The following is an 18,929-nucleotide window of genomic DNA, read 5'->3' as shown; positions in this document are numbered from 1 at the left end:
CCCACTGATGACAACCTTAAGCCCTACAAATAACCAAACAACTAAACAAAATATTTTTGGCATTTTTATTTTCTTGATTGCAGTCACAGATTTTTATAAAATTGAGTTCCTTTTGGAAAAACAGGTTTTTGTCACGTTGTGTTTGTAATACATACAGGACACACACACACACACACAGATAATGATGAAGGTCGTTGCTAGCATATGTTTGTGAACCTCCTATTGAGTCCCATTTTATAATAATTCCCAATCCATTGCCCCAGTAAAACAGAGACTGACAAAAAATGATAAATAAGTACTTTTTGAACTTTTTCTTTCCCGTTATGAATGAACTGTTCAAAACATGGCTGTAAGAGAAGCTATTTTGTGGGGGTGTCTCTTTCGGGCCATGTCTTCGGGTTAGCGTTAGAGGTATGTCCTCACAAGGAGGGAACAACCCACAGACACACACGCCCAAGCACGCGTGTGCGTGTGCACTCAGACCGGAGGACAAACTGGCTTCCTTCCTCACCTGTTGCCAGATATCAGGCTGTGCAGCTGTTCCAGCCCCCTAGTGAAAGGGCTAAACATCTTAGCAGCTTCTTAAATAAACCAGGACCCTTGGAGCCTAGTCCCGTCAGGGTGACCCCTCACCCCGTCTCACATGCTGACCCTTGTTTTACCAGCTGTTTCATCACTGAGCGTGCTCACACCGCCTCTGCTATCTGCTATCCTCTCATGCGTGCAGGCTGCCCGTCCCATTCCTCAATATACAACGTGTCACTGGAAATAAAATATCATCAGTACATAGGCCTGTTCCTCCTGTGCTTTCATACCAGCCCTCGGCAAGTAAACAGCTGCAATTCTGAAGTTCAAACGAGGTTGTAACTTTTTTTATCATTTCTTTATGACCATTATAAAGATGCCCTTTCTCGGGTTCTGGCTGCATCGCAGAGGGGCAGCGGCAGGAGGAACCTGAGCCGCGGCAGAGGTGATACACAGATACCAGCTAACAGGATAAGCAAAAAAATTTTTTTTCTAGTCGTCCCATAATAGAACTGATGTTTTGGCTGAGGGGGCACACACACACACGCACATGCACACACACACGCACATGCACACACACACGCACATGCACACACACACACGCACACACACACACACACGCACACACACACGCACACAGACACACACACACGCACACACATACAGACACACGCACATGCACACACACACGCACACACACATACACACACACAGACACAGTCGTGTAATCATGTAACATAACCTAAAAGTCATGATTGTCCAATAGGAATGCTCCTTACCTAAACTCTTATTGGACAATCATGACTTGTAGCTTAAGTTAACCCAACTAACTGAGAAATCCTGCTTAGTTGAACACCTTTTTGAGGTCTGCTCTGTCCAGTATAACAAATCTCGAACAAAATGGTGGCACTGGGGACGTCACAATACCTTCGCTGTCCAGATAGATTAGCAGAAGCAGCTTTAGTCTCTCCTGGTCCATACATGGCCTAAATGTTGGGGTTTAACTTACTGTAACTGGAAGTGGTCTAGTCAGGCTCGCTGGCTTAGTGGGAACTCTTAAAAACAAGACTGTTTTGGGACAACCTATGGTTTTAATCACATAATCTGCTCCTAATGAGGAATTATGGTATGGCTATGTTGGTGACTTAACTGCTTATCTCCAGGCTGGAGTGTTAATCCCCAATTAGACTTCGCAGTATCGTGTTCCTTCTCTGTGGATCAAGCCCCTTCTGCTGCACATAACTAATAAGAAATATCACTGGATTCCATTCTCAAAGTCAGCACCCACATTTCCATTCACAGTGCAGCAGAAAACAAGGCCCTTGTGTCTAAAAAAAGATCTTTGGCTTCTGGATTTTGATGTGTCAGGTCTCCCTGCTTCAAAGGTCTTAGGAGATGTTAAATGACAGGCTGCTTTGCGATGGTGCACTGGCTTTAAACTTCATATTTACATCGTCCAAGTTGAATTAAACATTGCTCAGTTCCCAATGGGGCGTATTTCCACAATCCTTCAGTGTAAATTACTTAGAGTGCTCCTTGGAAACTTCCGGAAAACCTCCGTGCTTATTTGGACTTTTAGACCATGTTTACTCTTGAACTACCATTACCAGGTTCCAAAAGCTCGTCAAATCTTAAAATAATTTTTAACCTATAATTACACACTGGGGGGGGAGAACTGCAGGTTCCAGGGGAGGCTGTAATTACATTTCTGTGGTTTTAAAAACTAACCGTAATTTGAGGCCATTTTCATTCTAATAGCATTCAGGAACCAAGAGCTCTTTGTATAACCCCCCAGGTACATAACGCGGGGGGAGGGGGGGCTAATGGGTTAGCCAATAGCGTGAAAGCAGCCAAGCTGCTGACCTTCTGAGTCCTCTGTAGCTGTGACCCGTGAGCTGCCTAACAGAGTTTCCCTCGCTCCTTCTGGGGTGGGGGGCAGAGAAAAGGCCGCATTGCAATGTCGCCCCACAAGACAGCGATGGGCATAAATAGATAAGTGTGGGGAGAGACACCGGCGGGTCGGTCCAAACTGGCACTGGAGGGTCGTCCCGATGCCATAGATCTCCAGACACAGGACTTAGAACCAAGGTGCCTGGCCCCCTACGGATGCTGTTTTATTTGAAGTTTAAAGGTCGTTCAGCCCCCGTATGGCGTGGAGGTCAGGGAGGTCACAGAGTTCACCGCCACAAGTTAACCCCAAATAAAGATGGCTACCACTCAGCGTCCCCCTGCTACCATATGCTGTGGGGACGGGAACCTGTCCCAGATGTTCCCCGTCTCCATAGCGAGAGTGTAGCCATGGAAACCGAGCTGAGGCATCCTGGGGGGAGAGCGCCCCCCCAGGGGAAACCAACATCTGCTTGTTTTCTTGTTTTCCTAACATGGCTCACACAGCCACCTCGTCTGGCATGGGTCGCGCTCCGCTCCTCTCGCCGCACGCTAACCACACCCTATTAAAAATAACTGTCCCAGTTAGGCCTCATGCATTATGCAGTCAGAAAGGTATGTCCTTAAAAACAGGCTAAAATTGGCAATGATTTTGGCTTTTGGGACAGTTTATTTGGAATGGATATACACAGTGTGTTCAAAACCTTCAAGACACCTTCCTAATATTGCCACAGTTTATTGGGTAACAGAGTGAACAGGGTGCAGGCAGCGGCCCACCGGGGTGCCCGACCGTACCAGCCCCCAGCCCCCTGTCCCCTGCCCCCTGCCCCCAGCCCCCAGCCCCCTGACCCCAGGCCCCAACCCCCAGGCCCTGTGCTGATTCTGCCGAGGTTTTCTGTGTAGCAGGTCTTTGCAGAAGCACATAGGAGACCGATGAGCATGAAAATCAGCGCTGCCTTCACAGACACACTCAGCCCAGTGCACCAGACTTCTGCTCTCACACCTGTTCAAAGGCTCTTTAGTCTTTCCCTCATAAGTACAATCTATTTACCTCAGTTCTCTCATGCCTTGAAAATCCTTCTTTAATTTGCCTCCTTCCCTTGATCTAGACTGATTGAAATCGATTCAATAGGTGAAATCAATTTGGGATACAACCACTCCTCTGACTGACCGTGTGCAAATACGACGGTCATAAAAAAATTCATTTTCAGACAAAATTTCCTGCGATAACAATGCATGCCAGAGTGAGAGAGATCTCTGAAGTGGAATGTACACAATGTTGTTAAAAACATCAGCTTGGCTCACAGATCCCAAGCTGCTTGGACTAATCAAAGAGCAGAAGGCGGAACATTACCTGATGTAGCAAATGCGTTTTCCCAAACTCTTGAAATGGCATTTCCATGAGAATCCTGTGACTGCGGTAAAACTAAATGTATACTGACTAGTCTCTTCTGGCTGTAATACCTTTCATCACAGGCAACTGATGTTCACCAGCCCTTTCACTGCGCGTGCGGAATCATGTTGATATCTATGAAAAGAGGCTAATCTCTGCTGTAACGGCATTTTGAGTTAATAGCCCCTTCTGCACCCCCTCTGCTTTTTCAGATTAGGGCAAATTTTAATATGCATTTGAATGTTCATTAGCTGTCTCTGGCTACAGCCACTGAGGGCGAATGGACACAGAGCAATTATTAACCAGGATGTATAGATTCTCCCCCACAGTCCATGGCTTAAACCACATTTCACTGGACATTTCTGTCTCATTGAGCTTTATGGTCATTAGTCTATTATTTGGACCCTTTCCACTCTGAATGGTGTGATTATAAATGAGCATGGATATCGCTCTCTTAACATCTCAACAGCTTTGTTGTCTTCTCTGGGCATGTACCCACACTGTGTGTGTGTGTGTGTGTGTGTGAGGGTCATGTGTACATTACACTGTGAGGACCAAATGTCCCCACAATGTGATAAGAGCCAACCATTTTGACATTGTGGGGACCACCTTTTCAGTCCCCACAAGGGGAAACTCAGTTTATAGAAATAGGATAGAATATAGAATAAAAATACATAATAGAAATCTGCATTTAAAAAACTAAAAATGTATTTTGTTTGGTTACTTATGGGATTACGGTTCTTCCCCATATAAATGAAAGGAAGGTCCCCACAAAGATATGAATACAAACATGTGTGTGTGTGTGCGTGATGAATAAAGGAATATTGAATAAGTTTTGAAGAGTGGCAAGTTTATTTAATACTAAATAATAAAAAGGGAATATGACTAAAGACTAATTAAGAAAACCCTACAGCACGTTCTGAAATTCAGACAATGACAGACTGAAGGCCTTCATTTCCACTGCCAGCCTTGATGTCTTTGCTGAGAGCCATGTGCTGTTCATCACCGTTATTGTATTTCAGAATTCTTCATATTTCACCATCATAATTCTCTGTCCCGCTGTCCTGTCGCCATCCATTCTTACATGATTGGTTGCCTGTTGCACACGGCACACTTTCCGTGCACGCTCTCAGGAGGTCGCCTGGGATGGGACTCGTTTGCTGAGCGAGGAGTGACTGCAGTAGCTTTCCGCTGGATTCACCCGCTGCCTTGAATGTCTCGAGCACTCAGCGCATGTGGTCTAAATTTAGGCAAAAGACGTGACCTCACTGAGATGACAGTGCAGCCCATACTGTAGATGTATCATAACAAACACCCACAAACCTACCTCCATGTTGAGTGTGTTAATTGCACTCTGGCTGTTTGTGCTGTTGACAAATTTTCCAAGGGAGACCATTCTTATTTGTTCTTCATGAAGTGGGTGAGGGGGTTTGTCCCACACAGTCTCTATGTTGTTTAACTACATTCTGCGTCTCTCAAGCGGTCGGCAGCTTTGTTGTGCAATGAGGGTCACTGTACCTGAGGCATACTTACATCAGGGACTTCAAATTAAAGGACATTTGTTTTTAAATTCCCTCCATACTTTTGTAAACATACCAAGATTCGTGCAGATGGAACAATGGTTGTGCAAACCATGCAGAATGAAGTTACAGCTACAAGCTGTGTTTCATTCAAATATGAAACAGCTCTTTAGAGCGGAATAACTTTCATGCAGTTTATATAACATATACCAGACCCCTGTGTGCTGCATATTCATGTACTTATGTATGGTCTGTGCATTTTATGTTTCTTGACGTGCATTTCTGAAATTTAATTCTGATTCCTAGTGATTCCTGGTTATAGTTCTTTTCATTCTGATATTATACGAGTTCGCCAACAGGGTCCCGTAGGTGGCGCTCCGTCATACATTGATCAGGGTCTCAGGGAGAGTTCAGGCTGGAAGGTCACGGGCCTCCGCGGATGTGAGTGGTCCAGACCACCCCACCGAATGGGTCCCACCCTACAGCTGAGACCGACAGGCCAAAGACAAGACATTAGTCTAAACTCGCAGAGGGGAAGCAGGCTTGGCATTCCGACCTGAGTACCCAGGCCCTGGGCTTGGGCGATGCATTATAACAGCGCCGTGGTCCGACCACAAAACGTCAGCACGCCACCACTTATCAAAACAACCCTATATGGGAAATGCAGCCACTCAGTCAGGCTCAGTCCCGCAAGTAAATAACAATTATGTCTTGCTGCAGACTGTTATGCTCTCAGCACAAAGGCTATGGGGAAGCGTCCTGAATGAAAAACAGGCTGCTGCACGAGCACCTCCCAGACACTCAACAGCTAGCGAAGCGGCGTGAGCCGGCTTTCCACGGTTCGAGCCGGTGATCCGCAGCTGGTGACAGAGGACAGAGGCCTTGCGGCCACCACACTTAATGCATGACAGCAAAGGGGGGGGGAGGTCCTTAAGAAAAACATAGCAGAAAGAACCTTCAGGGGTCCAGGGGCAGGAAGGAAAGAAACAGGTCAGACTGACGGCGTAGATGCCACGGTTAAACCGGCCCGAGTCATTTTCAGACTGGTTATATTTTATAGAAACTAAACTATTAAAATTAAGATGGACTTCATTGCTTTTTGAGGGAAATTCTGGATATTGCAGCATAACTAAATTTGCTAAATGAAATTTGACCATCACAGCAAACTGAATATGGATACATCTTCATGAATGTATTTTATTTATATATTTTTATAAATCGAAGATGAGATGAAATGAAATGAAATGAAATGAAGTGAAGTGAAGTGAAGTGAGTGAATGAATGAATGAATATTATTTTCAAGCCCAGCCAGTAGGGTTGGGATAAATTATTTTTAATCTTTCTGGTAATTAAACAGGCAAATGAGTAACCAATGAAAGCTTCTGACGCATCCAGAGTCGGGAAATGGTAAATAGTTTCACACATTACTCTTTCTTGTGAGTAAGTCAATAGACATGAATTCTTGACATTTTGCATAGTCTTCATGTTGGTCACGCCCTGCCAGCCTGGGAGATTTGCCTGTGCTTTTAGCATAAATGCTAACAGCTACGGGTGGAAATGATTGTGTACTATGAAGCTGAACAGGCGATTGAGAAGGAAATCCTGTCTGGCGCGCCAACACCACAACTGCTAGACTTTCTGCAAAGCCATTTCCATTTTATTTCCTCCGATTGTCAGAGAATAAAGGGACATGTCATTCAGGCAGTTTGCTGAGGTTTACGGAGAGGCAGACTGGGTGAGGCTTCTCTTAGAAACACAACCCTACACTAACACCTTGGGAACTATTTTTTCCCCCAAAAAGTCAGGAAAAACACACATCACTCAATCATGCCTCGGAGGGGAGGAGAGGGCAGCTCTGTAGTCAAACTGCTTATTTATTGTGTTCTGTTTCAGTAATTCTGAGTACTGCTTACCGAAGAAACGGATATGACTTCCCAGTAATGCTTTTTCATTGAACCGAAAGTTCCAATAACCAGGCTAAATTAAAATCATAAAATAAAAAAGAAATATATGCATTGCAGACATTAATGACAGTGGTTACTAATTTCAAAAGGTGTAGGATTACAAATAAACTTGTACAAAAGGGTAACAAGAAGGGTAACAAGGTCACAGCCCTGTAGACACCCAGCTCCCAGCATGCAAACCAGTAACCCAGTATCAGCTGTTTTTCAATAGGGTGGTTGTTAACTGGAAAAGTCCTTGGTTGTGGTGGGTGGACGGGGAAGGTGAGGTGGTGCAGTGGGTGTCACAGAAATGACTTTCAGCCTTTTAGAAGTTTTCAAATTCACAGTCAAAGTCAGTCATCTGGCACAGGATGTACTTCCACTGGCGATCCCTACAACAGAGAAACGGGAGACGTTTGAGATCGAGAAGGGAATCGACTAGGGATCTGGCCAACTTGGACCGGACGGGGAAGGGCGCTGGGAAGCAGACTACAGAGACTACTCAGATCAAACTGCTGTGTGATGCACTAGTGATGTAATGTCTCACTAATCAGGACACGTGCAAGGCTGTGCCCTCTGAGGTCCCGGCATCTAGCATACTGTCTTTTTTAGAAGCCAGTCGGGGGTAGAAATAAATAGGATTTTAAAAAAGCTCCTTTCTAACGCAATTAACAGGTGACGTGGAAGGGACATGAACGGAAGGCCTCGGTGTAGAATGGGGCAGAAAGACGATGCTTCAGCATTTATGACACTAAAGAAAGTTTTTCAGTGAAACTGGAATAGCACTGGGCGGGGATTCCCCCTCAGTTAGTCTGCACCACTGCATTTAGCCCGTCTCCTGATTTACAGTGGGGTCTAATCATAGTAGATTTATTTATTCATTCATTCGTTTGTTGGTTTTTAAATCAATTTCATTAGTTGAACAATAGTTCTGTTTATAATAATAATGGTATTTATAATTATTGACACAACTCTCTAACCCCTCCCTTATGTGAATATGTGATTTAAATTATGTAAATATGATTCTGACTTAGTCACTGCTTTTTGATAGCTGTCTGATCTCTGTGTGAAAGTGTGTGCATGTGTGTTTATGAACACAGTAGATTTAGACTCTGGTGTCTGGTGTGGACCTGACCTGAGCACAGCACTGAAGGTGGTCTGGGCCCCTCGAATGAAGTATCCATAGCCTGGAATGACCATCTCAGCCTCTTCCCTGTAATATTCCGGAACATCGTTGGTCTTCCTGTTAGGGAGAGGAGCACCAAGCTGATTGCTGTTCTGACATGTCAGCTGACATTTCCGCACCACCCCCATGGGCTGGAGCTAGCTGCTCGAGGGGCGGGGCCAGAGTAGCCCGGGGAGGCGTGGCCTTGGTGGAGGGGGCGGGGACATACCAGCAGGAGTATGGGCACCTGCGGCTGTAGCGGCAGCAGTAAAACTGCCACTCGCGGTCCAGCACGGCACTGAAGTACTGGCTCTGAACCCCGGCCACCAGCCCGTTGTTGGAGCACATGGAGGTCCTGCAAGGAAAAGGGCCCGGTGTCACCACAGTCATGGTGTTTATTGGTATTTATAACGCGGTTCTTGTCTAGGGTGAGGGACAAGGCACCGATCTGGTGTGTGCTGGCAACTGCAGAGACAGAAAAGCTGTAATGGAGAAAGATGCGTCTTTGAACCTTTGAATGCAGGACACACAGCAGCTGACCGCTTAACGGCTGCAGGACACACAGCAGCTGTCTGCTTAACGGCTGCAGGACACACAACAACTGACCGCTTAACGGCTGCAGGACACATAACAGCTGTCTGCTTAACGGCTGCAGGACACACAACAACTGACCGCTTAACGGCTGCAGGACACACAACAACTGACCGCTTAACGGCTGCAGGACACATAACAACTGACCGCTTAACGGCTGCAGGACACACAGCAGCTGACCGCTTAACGGCTGCAGGACACACAACAACTGACCGCTTAACGGCTGCAGGACACACAACAACTGACCGCTTAACGGCTGCAGGACACATAACAACTGTCCGCTTAACGGCTGCAGGACACACAACAGCTGTCCACTTAACGGCTGCTAATGCAGTCGTGCAACACGACACAGAAGTAATGAAAAAACAAAAGCACTAGGGTCTATTTCATTCCTTCCTATGAAGGCATTCTTCTTCATTCTTCATTTTTATTCACTGTGGAAAATGACTGTAACTCATTGCAACATGACAACCTGCTAGTAAAAGTCAAACTCAACAGTGAATAAAATTTGTTGATAACGGATCCTGCTGGATTCCAGCTGCCGCAATTCCAGGGCAGTGATTACTCTGATTGCCATCGGTAACAGGAGCCAGTTAAAACCAGCCTGGATTGCTTGTGCCTGTTAACCCACAGAACTCAAACTCTTGCAAACACAACGTAAATGTTTTACAATAAGACACCTTTGTTGACGGTGCAGGCTGTTGTTATCACAACAAGCTGACATCAGCAGCAGTTAATGTCTCAATTCGCTTTGCCACGGCAACCGTGTCCCCATAACATGCTGTTAGGGAACCTGAAATTGCACTGGCATTTTCTAATGCTAACTTAGGAGCTAATCGGGATGACCTCTGGAACAATGTAACATTTTCTTTAGATGAGTTTCATCGACCTGAGCTGTTCCTCTCCCCAGCATAAACACGAGGAGATTCCTTAAATTTTTCTAAAGGTTTCCATCTTTAGAACGAGTTGTTCTTTTTACCTGATTAAAATTTCACTTATTTCCTGAAAAATTCTCCCTCCTGGCACTTGAACCTTCAGCTTGTGGGTTTCCTCGCTGAGTGAGTGTGTGCTGCGTGCATTGCACAAATGGTGACCATGGTGTCCTCTTACACTGCAAGGTCAGCGACTGTCCCGCACACCTGAGTTGAAAGCATAACCCAGAAAGAGGAGTTATACCTTTCAACACCTGCTAATTCCTGCCTCGGCCTCCTCCTCACCTCGCTCCTCCATTTTTCTCCTTGACTGTGACCTTCTTTCTGATGTGAAACCAGAGGACATCTTTTGGGGGGGGCGGAGGTTACTTTTTAACCGGGGGAATAGAATACTGAAGTCCATAGGCGGAGACATTAGCTGCCCCCCACCCCCGAGGCATTCGCAAAAGCAACATTTGAGGAAAATGGGTGCTGCGGGGTGGGGGTGGGGGGGTAGGCAGGTGGACATAGCAAATGGGAAAACTTCCCAAGGGAAGTTCATTATGGGCAGATTTTCACATGGATAACAGAGATCTATGCAGTTCTGCTTTAGCCTTCTGGAAAATCTCAGGCTGCGGGGGAAGCCTGACATGACACCCCCATGTCGTACAGGCAGCCTGACACCCCCATGTCGTACAGGCCACTGAGACGACCTACATAAAGGCAGAGAGAAACACTGAGGGCCTCTTTATTAAATCTGCCCTATGCTAAGTACTATGGTAGCTTGAACACATTGCCTTGCACATATCTTCAAGGTGACAAGGTTCGTGGCCATTTCAGTTAAAATTATACCCCAGAAGTAGTGCTTTGATGTCATTCTGTAGCTGTTGGTGTCCTCAAGTTGCAAACATCTTTGCTGACCCCTCAGGATAGTATCAACGTTCACTGACGTCATCTTAAGGAAAAACACGATTGGATCAAGGTCAAATGAAGGGCACCGGTGTGTGTCATATTTCATTACGGTCAATATCATCAGCCAGTGGGCTGACAAATGTCCATGACACATAAAACAAGGCCTGTTGTTCCCGGTGACCATGAAGGAAAAGGTTCTATGAAGGTCAAAGTTCGCAGCCAGAGGGGTCTCGGAGCCCGGAGGGCCAAAATTAAACCTTAAAATGCTTCAGCAAGCACAGGAAAGAAGGCTGGACATGTGCTGGGCCAGGCTGCCAAGACAAACAGGGACATTTTGGCAGGAAACTTATTCCATCTGTCAGGGCAGACATGAGGCAGCCAAGATAGAGGGCTTCACTTTGACGGCGAGCAGAAAGCGAGGGAAGGTCTTCTAGGTTCGTAACGGAGGGCGCCCCACCGAACAGATCGGCACACCAGCAGACTTAGTGTGTAACTAAGAACAGCTTCTTTTACCTCAAGACAAGTCACTAACAGCAACAAATTAAGCTGTACTGCCCATTACATCATATGACAACCATTAAGTGTGACATCACCAGAGACCAAATCAGGCAGACTTGGGATTCTCAGTTCCGGATCTCTTGCATAATCTCTCTTCAGCTTGTTACTTATCTCTTCCCTCTTCAGCGTCTCCCCAGGCTTTTGAGGAACGATTGTTTGAGGAGGAGATAATCTCACACATTAAGGCTTGATGAACATCTAAGCTAATTATTTTGGCTTTTTAAAAAGGACACAGAAGGCTGAGGTCTTGCCGTTGGATGCCCTCTCGCACGCAGGGTCCACATGGAAATCTGTAGGAAACTTAGGTCTGAAAATAGCGTCAACTTTGAAAAGACAGTGTGATCCTTCACTATTAACCCCTTAATGGCTGCTTCATTCAGTTACAGGGCAAAACTGTCATTGAGCCGACAGGACAGATTAAATTTGGAAAGATACAAGGCTGTTCTCAGACTGTTTACAGTATGCAAATCCTCATATGCTGTAGGCTGCACCCGTGCTCCGAGGTGGCGATTCCCTTATTCCCAAAGAGTCCTAAAGTCTGTACACTCGGAGTTAGCCATCAGCAGGCAGCAGATTAAAACGGCATTGAAGTGTCACAGCACTGGTGCTGATCGTATTAACAGTCAGGTGGTTCCTGAATATTTTATGACATCACTGCGCCGGACCACTGTGGATGGTCTGTTTAATTAGCTCCGGCGAATAGTGTCACTCAGATACATAAACAGGAGGCATGACTGCAGCTGGACTCCCAGCATGCTCTGTGTCCTGTTAATCGTTCTTTCACCCCCGTCGGCAATTTACCGTTTCCATTTTGAACTGCCACCACTCTAGCATACTAATACGGGTGGTGGGGGGGGGGGTGTCTTAATGAAAAGATGCCTCATTCTAACAGTTGTTAGGGCAACAGGAAAATACAAAACCGAACCACTGACTCAGAGTGTGACCTCCATTGAGGGATAATGATGTCCTTAATGGTTTTTTTGGGAAGTCCCTGGAGTGAAGGCTGCGATGTAGTGCCGGTGGTTTGGGGATAGCTATCCAGGGCTGGGTTTGCGCGAGCAGAGGTGTGTAGATGTAGATGGGAGTGGAGATGCCATCAGTGGGCCGTCCTCTTAATGGCAGCACAGCGGTGAAGCGGACAGACGGATTACAGGCCACTTGGATGCTTTTTCCGGGTTATTAAACTGACTCCGGCCTTCCACACTCATGTCGGTGCTCTGTACGCACGTCCCCTCTTCCGGAGAAACATCGCAGGCGCCTGCTGATGGAATGTAACAGCAGAGAACCTAAACAGCGGCCCACAGATGGATGAAGCCGCTCGTTACCTTTTTCCAAATGGCGGCTTTCTCCAGTTCACCAGCTTGACACATAAAGCGAAGCAGGAAATGCACGAAAATCATTTCGGTTATATAAATTCCACTGGCGTGTGCAGGCGGCGTTTGCAGGCGGCGTTTGAAGGCGGCGTTTGCAGACGGCGTGTGCAGGCGGCGTTTGCAGGCGGCGTTTGCAGGCGGCGTGTGCAGGCGGCGTGTGCAGGCGGCGTTTGAAGGCGGCGTGTGCAGGCGGCGTTTGCAGGCGGCGTGTGCAGGCGGCGTGTGCAGGCGGCGTTTGCAGGCGGCGTGTGCAGGCGGCGTGTGCAGGCGGCGTTTGCAGGCGGCGTTTGCAGGCGGCGTGTGCAGGCGGCGTTTGCAGGCGGCGTGTGCAGATGGCATGTGCAGGCGGCGTTTGCAGGCGGCGTTTGCAGGTGGCGCAGCATATCTAACTATGTTTATCAGTCATATCGTCCCACTCCCACGAAAAAAAGGGACGCGGTTTTATAACCGCGCATTCAGAACCGATGTAGCGTTGCTGACCTGTAGGACCAATCAGAAGGTGACTTACAGGAAAGCAGGCGGCCATGGGAGCCACTCAACCTTCCTGTAGCCTCAAGTAAAAAAAAGACAAAGCCAGACAGAGGTCTCAGTTAGCTGCAGGCCTCCAGCTGACCAAGGCAGGCCTCTCCCACTGGGGACGAGCAGCTAATGAGCTGGGATGTTTCTCTAAATATTAGAGGAACCCAGGCTGCACTGACAGGGGACACAGGTCATGGTTTGGGTCTGGAAATTTCCCTCCATAAGGTCCCTGTTAGAGGACAGGGTGCAAACACAGGTTGTCAATAAGCATCGAAGCTAACAGCACTAGCCTCCTGGGTACCATGTTAAAGGCCGTCACACAGGACCTTCCTGTACCACCTAGTCCATATTGGGGGGGACACTTTGAGCTACTTCAGGTTTTACTAACTACTTTAAAACTGAAAGGCTCCTGTTCTTGGCTAATCAGTTCAGTTCTTCTTGTGCTTTGATTGGTTTGTTTCCCTGACTGAAAGACTCATCCAGCTGTTTCACATTAACATTAGTGACACATGCATGATTATAGGAGACTGACCAATCAGCACACAGCAACAACTTTACAACAAAATTTACAAATCCTGCCTCAGTACAATGTGTCCCCCCTGATCCCTGACATCGATTAGGTGGTAACCCTGATATGCATCATATTCTCCAGGAAACACAGAGATGCCAGATGGTGTAACTTCATGTCTTTGGACAGGAGGTGTGAGGCAACAGAGTTACCAACTAAGCCGTTGTAAAATTAAGAAAACACCGTTGTATGCTGTAGCAGACTTTGTCGATCCACAGCAGTGATAAATCATAAGTGTAATCTGTGGTGCTTTTTGCGGATTTTCTGGTCCAGAATCAGGCCTACAGAGGTGTTTAGGCAAAAATAAGTATGTGGAAAATCGATCCTTTCCTTACAATAGCCGTCCACTGTCGTAATGTCATGGCCTGAAAACACAGGCGGAATAACATCTATCAAAAAGGTTTGTTCTATGTGCAAATGTTGCCAAGAAATACTAATTTTGTGTTACAGCCAACCTAAACCCAGAAATGCATTTCCACAGAACAAAGAGCTGTCTGGCAACCAGATATTGCGAGCAGTTTGGGAAACAAACGGCACAGCTTCTGAGAGAGAGACTGTGGTTTAAATGACATGAGCCCACGCACTCGTCATCACTGTAGCATGTGTAAGATTCTTAGTCCACTCATTTGCATAAAAGCACATTAGTCACGTTAAATCAGGAGTGCATCTGGTCAGAGGCTCCAAGTGTTGAACCATTAAGTTGCACGAGCACAAATTAACAACCAATTATCCTCATTTACTATCTGACAACAGCACACAAATATAACAGATAGATAACTTTGATAGGTTGAACTGTTCACTATAAAACTTGCAGGAGACAACATGCTTTGTCAAAATATCAGGAGCGACTGTAGAATTATTACATGGGAGGTTCTGGTTTTCGTTGCAAATGGATGGAAAAGCCAAAATGAACTCCAGCTGAAGTAAACTAAAGAGAAACTGACAGGTCCGCACATCTTGGTTTAAAAATGAATGAGTATACAGCAAGTTTTAATGAGTACATATTGCAGTGAGTACTCTGCCTGTTTTAATGAGCACACTGCAATGAGTACACGGCAAATTGTAATGAGTACATATTGCAGTGAGTACTCTGCATGTTTTAATGAGCACACTGCAATGAGTACACGGCAAATTGTAATGAGTACATATTGCAGTGAGTACTCTGCATGTTATAATGAGCACACTGCAATGAGTACACGGCAAATTGTAATGAGTACATATTGCAGTGAGTACTCTGCATGTTTTAATGAGCACACTGCAATGAATACACGGCAAATTTTAATGAGTACATATTGCAGTGAGTACTCTGCAAGTTTTAATGAGCACACTGCAATGAATACACGGCAAATTTTAATGAGTACATATTGCAGTGAGTACTTTGCAAGTTTTAATGAGCACACTGCAATGAGTACACAGCAAATTTTAATGAGTACATATTGCAGTGAGTACTCTGCAAGTTTAATGAGCACACTGCAATGAATACACAGCAAATTTTAATGAGTACATATTGCAGTGAGTACTCTGCAAGTTTAATGAGCACATGTTGCAATTATTACACAGTAAATTTCACAGCCTTTATTGATTTCTAGTCCCCTTCCAAGACCTGAGCTTCATTCTGTGGGATGTGGAAAGTTTAGTCAGTGAGACAGCCCCCTTTCCAGATGGACCGTCCCTGGAGCCCTCAATTATGAACAAACAATGTGAGTGGTGCTATCGGCTACTCACAGCAAGCCTAACCTCACATCTGCCATCAACGAACCCTCACATAAGCCATCCCAAGCCAGCTGCCCTAAATCCATCTGGGCATCCATCATAACCCCCCCCCCCCCCCCACACACACACACACACAGTACCGTATTGGTTTATACATCCCTTTCATATAGGCGGAACTTGAGGAAGAATCCCCTCAAAGGTCCAGCAGCACTAACCAGTCTGTAGCAATGACCTGCTGATGTTCTTGCCAATGACAGACTGGGTGCGGGGGGAAGTGGCTGCCCTAGGGGCCTTACCATTCCATCCCGGCGCGGTTGATGTCGTCCCACCAGCACTCAGTGGGCTCCCCCAGGCTGGAAGGGGTGGGCTGGCACTCGAAGGTCCACAAGCGGTCGGACCCCTCCGCCTCGCTGAAGTAGCTCCGGATGGCCACAAGCGCTTCACCGTGGGGGCACTGGAAGTTGAAGCCCTGCCGGAACAAGTTGACCCAGGGCTCTTCGTATAGGTAGTTGGGATAACCCCAGGCTGAGGCCAGCAGGGGCACGAACCACAAAGTCAGCTGCATCCTGGGTTCCTGCTTCTCAGCCCACAGCGTCTGGCTCCCTGGAAGAGCCCCGGCCTCGTTATAAACCTCCGCACAGACATTTGACTCCCAGATGTTTTATATCACGATCCAAGACAATATGTAATTTGCTACGACAAAGACCGCTACGCCTGCAAACCGATCGTAATTTTTTTAAGGTGGAACCCTAACGGGCTTCCAAGAACTATAGTGCACATCAGGGAGGGATGCCTTAAAAAATAAGGAGCGCTTGGCCAGGGCTCTCGTTGTTAATGTATTGAGTGCTGTTATGTAAATAGTGGCCTTGCGGCTGGTTTTCCTTTCATTAGCGGTTCTCAGACGTCGGGCTCTTAGCGGACACGCTGGATGGAGCCCAGGTGCCTTCCCTGAGTGTGTGTCACTGCCTCCTCGGGAACAGAAAGGCCGATAAATAGGTGATAATAGACACGGTTTCCACGCTCCTTTCCGATGGCGTCTGGGCTGTGGGGCTGGCAGTCTGAGGCGAACACCGTCAGCCCAGCACACTGCATCACTCACCGTCAGCCCAGCACACTGCATCACTCACCGTCAGCCCAGCACACTGCATCACTCACCGTCAGCCCAGCACACTGCATCACTCACCGTCAGCCCAGCACACTGCATCACTCACCGTCAGCCCAGCACACTGCATCACTCACCGTCAGCCCAGCACACTGCATTATTCACCGTCAGCCCAGCACACTGCATCACTCACCAACACTTGAAAGCATTCTTATGTTGCCCATGCACCAAAACGTGTGTAAACTGCAAAACTGCACACAAATTACCATAACATTAAAAACAAGGGGCTTATCTACATGCCACTCAGGCCAATGCCCTGACAGAGCCAGTGTAAGGTAATACACTGCTTTAAAATTAAGGCTGTGTGTAAATGAACACTGGAATACACACTGACATCAAGGGAACGGGTCTGAAGCTTTTGTTTGAGGGTTTTGGGGACAGAGAGCAGTGCAGTGTGTGTCAGTGTGAAGCATTTCGAACAGGGTGTGTACACCAGGGGAACAAGCTGATTGAGCACTTAAAGCACCTCATATTTTAATTTCCATTAATTAACTACAATTAATGAAGGATGATAGATGGAGGGGATGGATGAATCGGACATAGTGTTTTTCATTAGCGTTATTAAATGAGGCACTGGTGATTGATTAAGCCAAATTCCATAACAGTATTTCCAAACTTCCCAGGAAGTGTTTACTTAACGACAATAAAACAGATCCCTGCAGGACCTCGATTTATAAGTTCTTCCAAACAAACTTCAGTGTTTCCACAGTTTTTATTTTTTTCTCCCCTCCTCTATTTTAGAAACAGATTGTTCTTGCAAAATGAAGCTGGATACAGAGGCCTTGGACGCCGAGGGAGATCGGGGGGAGTGTGTGCCCAGAAACCTCACAGCCTCAGCTGAGTCACCGAAGTTTCCATTATAAAACTCTTTGGCACTATAAGGAGGTTCCACTAGGGGGCGCAGCTATGAACCACCTCTAATTTGACCAAGCTAGCGAGATGGCAAAATTAATTTTTCTTGTGAAAACTGTCAGTGTTAATGCTACCACTAGCATTGCAGGTAATAAACTACCTGCCCTGACACGATGCATTTCTGAGCTGATAGTTTAGATTACGGTGTGCTTTGTGAGGCAGTTAAATGCGGTAAATGGAACAGTAATTGCACAAAGAGATTTTTCACAAATCCTGAGACCTGTACTACGAAGATGGGTTACTGGCTTATCGGGGTAACTTGTCGGATTTAAGGTACCACAGTTTAAATGGACTTCATATTCGTTCACTTACATTTTGCCCAGACTACCTTAAATCCAACAAGTTACCCTGATAAGCCAGTAACCCCACTTCGTAGTACAGGCCTCAGGTTTTGTGCAAAATCTCTTTACAAAAACCTCACTGAAACTGAAATAAAGCTTTCAAGCTCCATCCCTTTGTTCAAATATTAATAGATCTTATCAATGATTAAATGGTTAGCATAGTAAACTTTGGACTGAAACCTGGGCCTATGAATATTAGTTGCAGTTTTTTTTTTTGTATTGAGGCAGCAAAGGTCATGACAGAACAAGATCAAGGGTCTGTAGCGTATCTGTAAGGCAACGAGGCTTCGGTAGCTGTGAGGCGGAGACCGGCACTGAGGCGCAGAAGCCATAAAATCGGACAGCAAAAAAAAGTCAGTGACAAAGACTCAGGTGCCTTTTTGGGCCAAACTCATACTGGAGCGCCAGAACCGGCCCGCTTTTGCTGGCCATGTCAGCGGCTACACCTGCAACCAATCGGCACCCAGCAGCCGCAGAGGGAATGAATCCCTCGGCACGTAACCACGGCAGCCGCAGCTGCTTGCTTCATTTGCTGTTCTTTCCATGATGGCGAGGGCTGGCAGAGGTCGGGTGGGGCGGAGCTGGGGCGGGCGGAGCTCTGGCTGGCGGAGGTCGGGCTGGCAGAGGTCGGGTGGGGCGGAGCTGGGGCGGGCGGAGCTTGGGCTGGCGGAGGTCGGGTGGGGCAGAGCTAGGGCGGGCGGAGCTCTGGCTGGCGGAGGTCGGGCTGGCGGAGGTCGGGTGGGGTGGAGCTCTGGCTGGCGGAGGTCGGGCTGGCAGAGGTCGGGTGGGGCGGAGCTTGGGCGGGGCAGCCCCCGTTACACTCGGCTCCTTTCCGTGTCTCGTTCCATCCTCAGCATCCCTCCAGGAGCTGTGGAAGAGCAAAGAGCTGTGGCTCAGTCCTCAGAGCTGCAACATGTAAAGAAAACAAACACAGCT

General features: G+C 47.0%; 1 protein-coding gene across 1 annotated transcript; it reads right to left on the bottom strand.

Moving 5' to 3' along the window:
* Positions 1-7,179: 7,179 nt before the first annotated feature.
* dpt (dermatopontin) lies at positions 7,180-17,898 on the bottom strand. The gene is made up of 4 exons (XM_023800996.2): positions 15,875-17,898; positions 8,663-8,788; positions 8,404-8,511; positions 7,180-7,660 (listed from the first exon to the last, which is right to left on the bottom strand). The coding sequence occupies exons 1-4, from the start codon at positions 16,141-16,143 to the stop codon at positions 7,594-7,596; spliced, it is 570 nt and encodes a 189-aa protein (XP_023656764.1). The 5' UTR covers positions 16,144-17,898; the 3' UTR covers positions 7,180-7,593.
* Positions 17,899-18,929: the final 1,031 nt, after the last annotated feature.

Source organism: Paramormyrops kingsleyae, chromosome 1 (assembly GCF_048594095.1).
Source record: "Paramormyrops kingsleyae isolate MSU_618 chromosome 1, PKINGS_0.4, whole genome shotgun sequence".
NCBI classification, from domain to species: domain Eukaryota; kingdom Metazoa; phylum Chordata; class Actinopteri; order Osteoglossiformes; family Mormyridae; genus Paramormyrops; species Paramormyrops kingsleyae.
Note: the sequence above shows the minus strand (reverse complement) of the source record. Positions and strands in the feature narration are given on the sequence as shown.

Excerpts from the sequence above, each read along its gene's own strand:
- dpt (XM_023800996.2), bottom strand. The coding sequence starts at position 16,143 with ATGCAGCTGACTTTGTGGTTCGTGCCCCTGCTGGCCTCAGCCTGGGGT. Across the intron at positions 8,512-8,662 it reads AGGTGCCCATACTCCTGCTG|GAAGACCAACGATGTTCCGG; the intron begins GTATGTCCCCGC and ends TCTCCCTAACAG. Across the intron at positions 7,661-8,403 it reads ACCTTCAGTGCTGTGCTCAG|GGATCGCCAGTGGAAGTACA; the intron begins GTCAGGTCCACA and ends TCTCTGTTGTAG.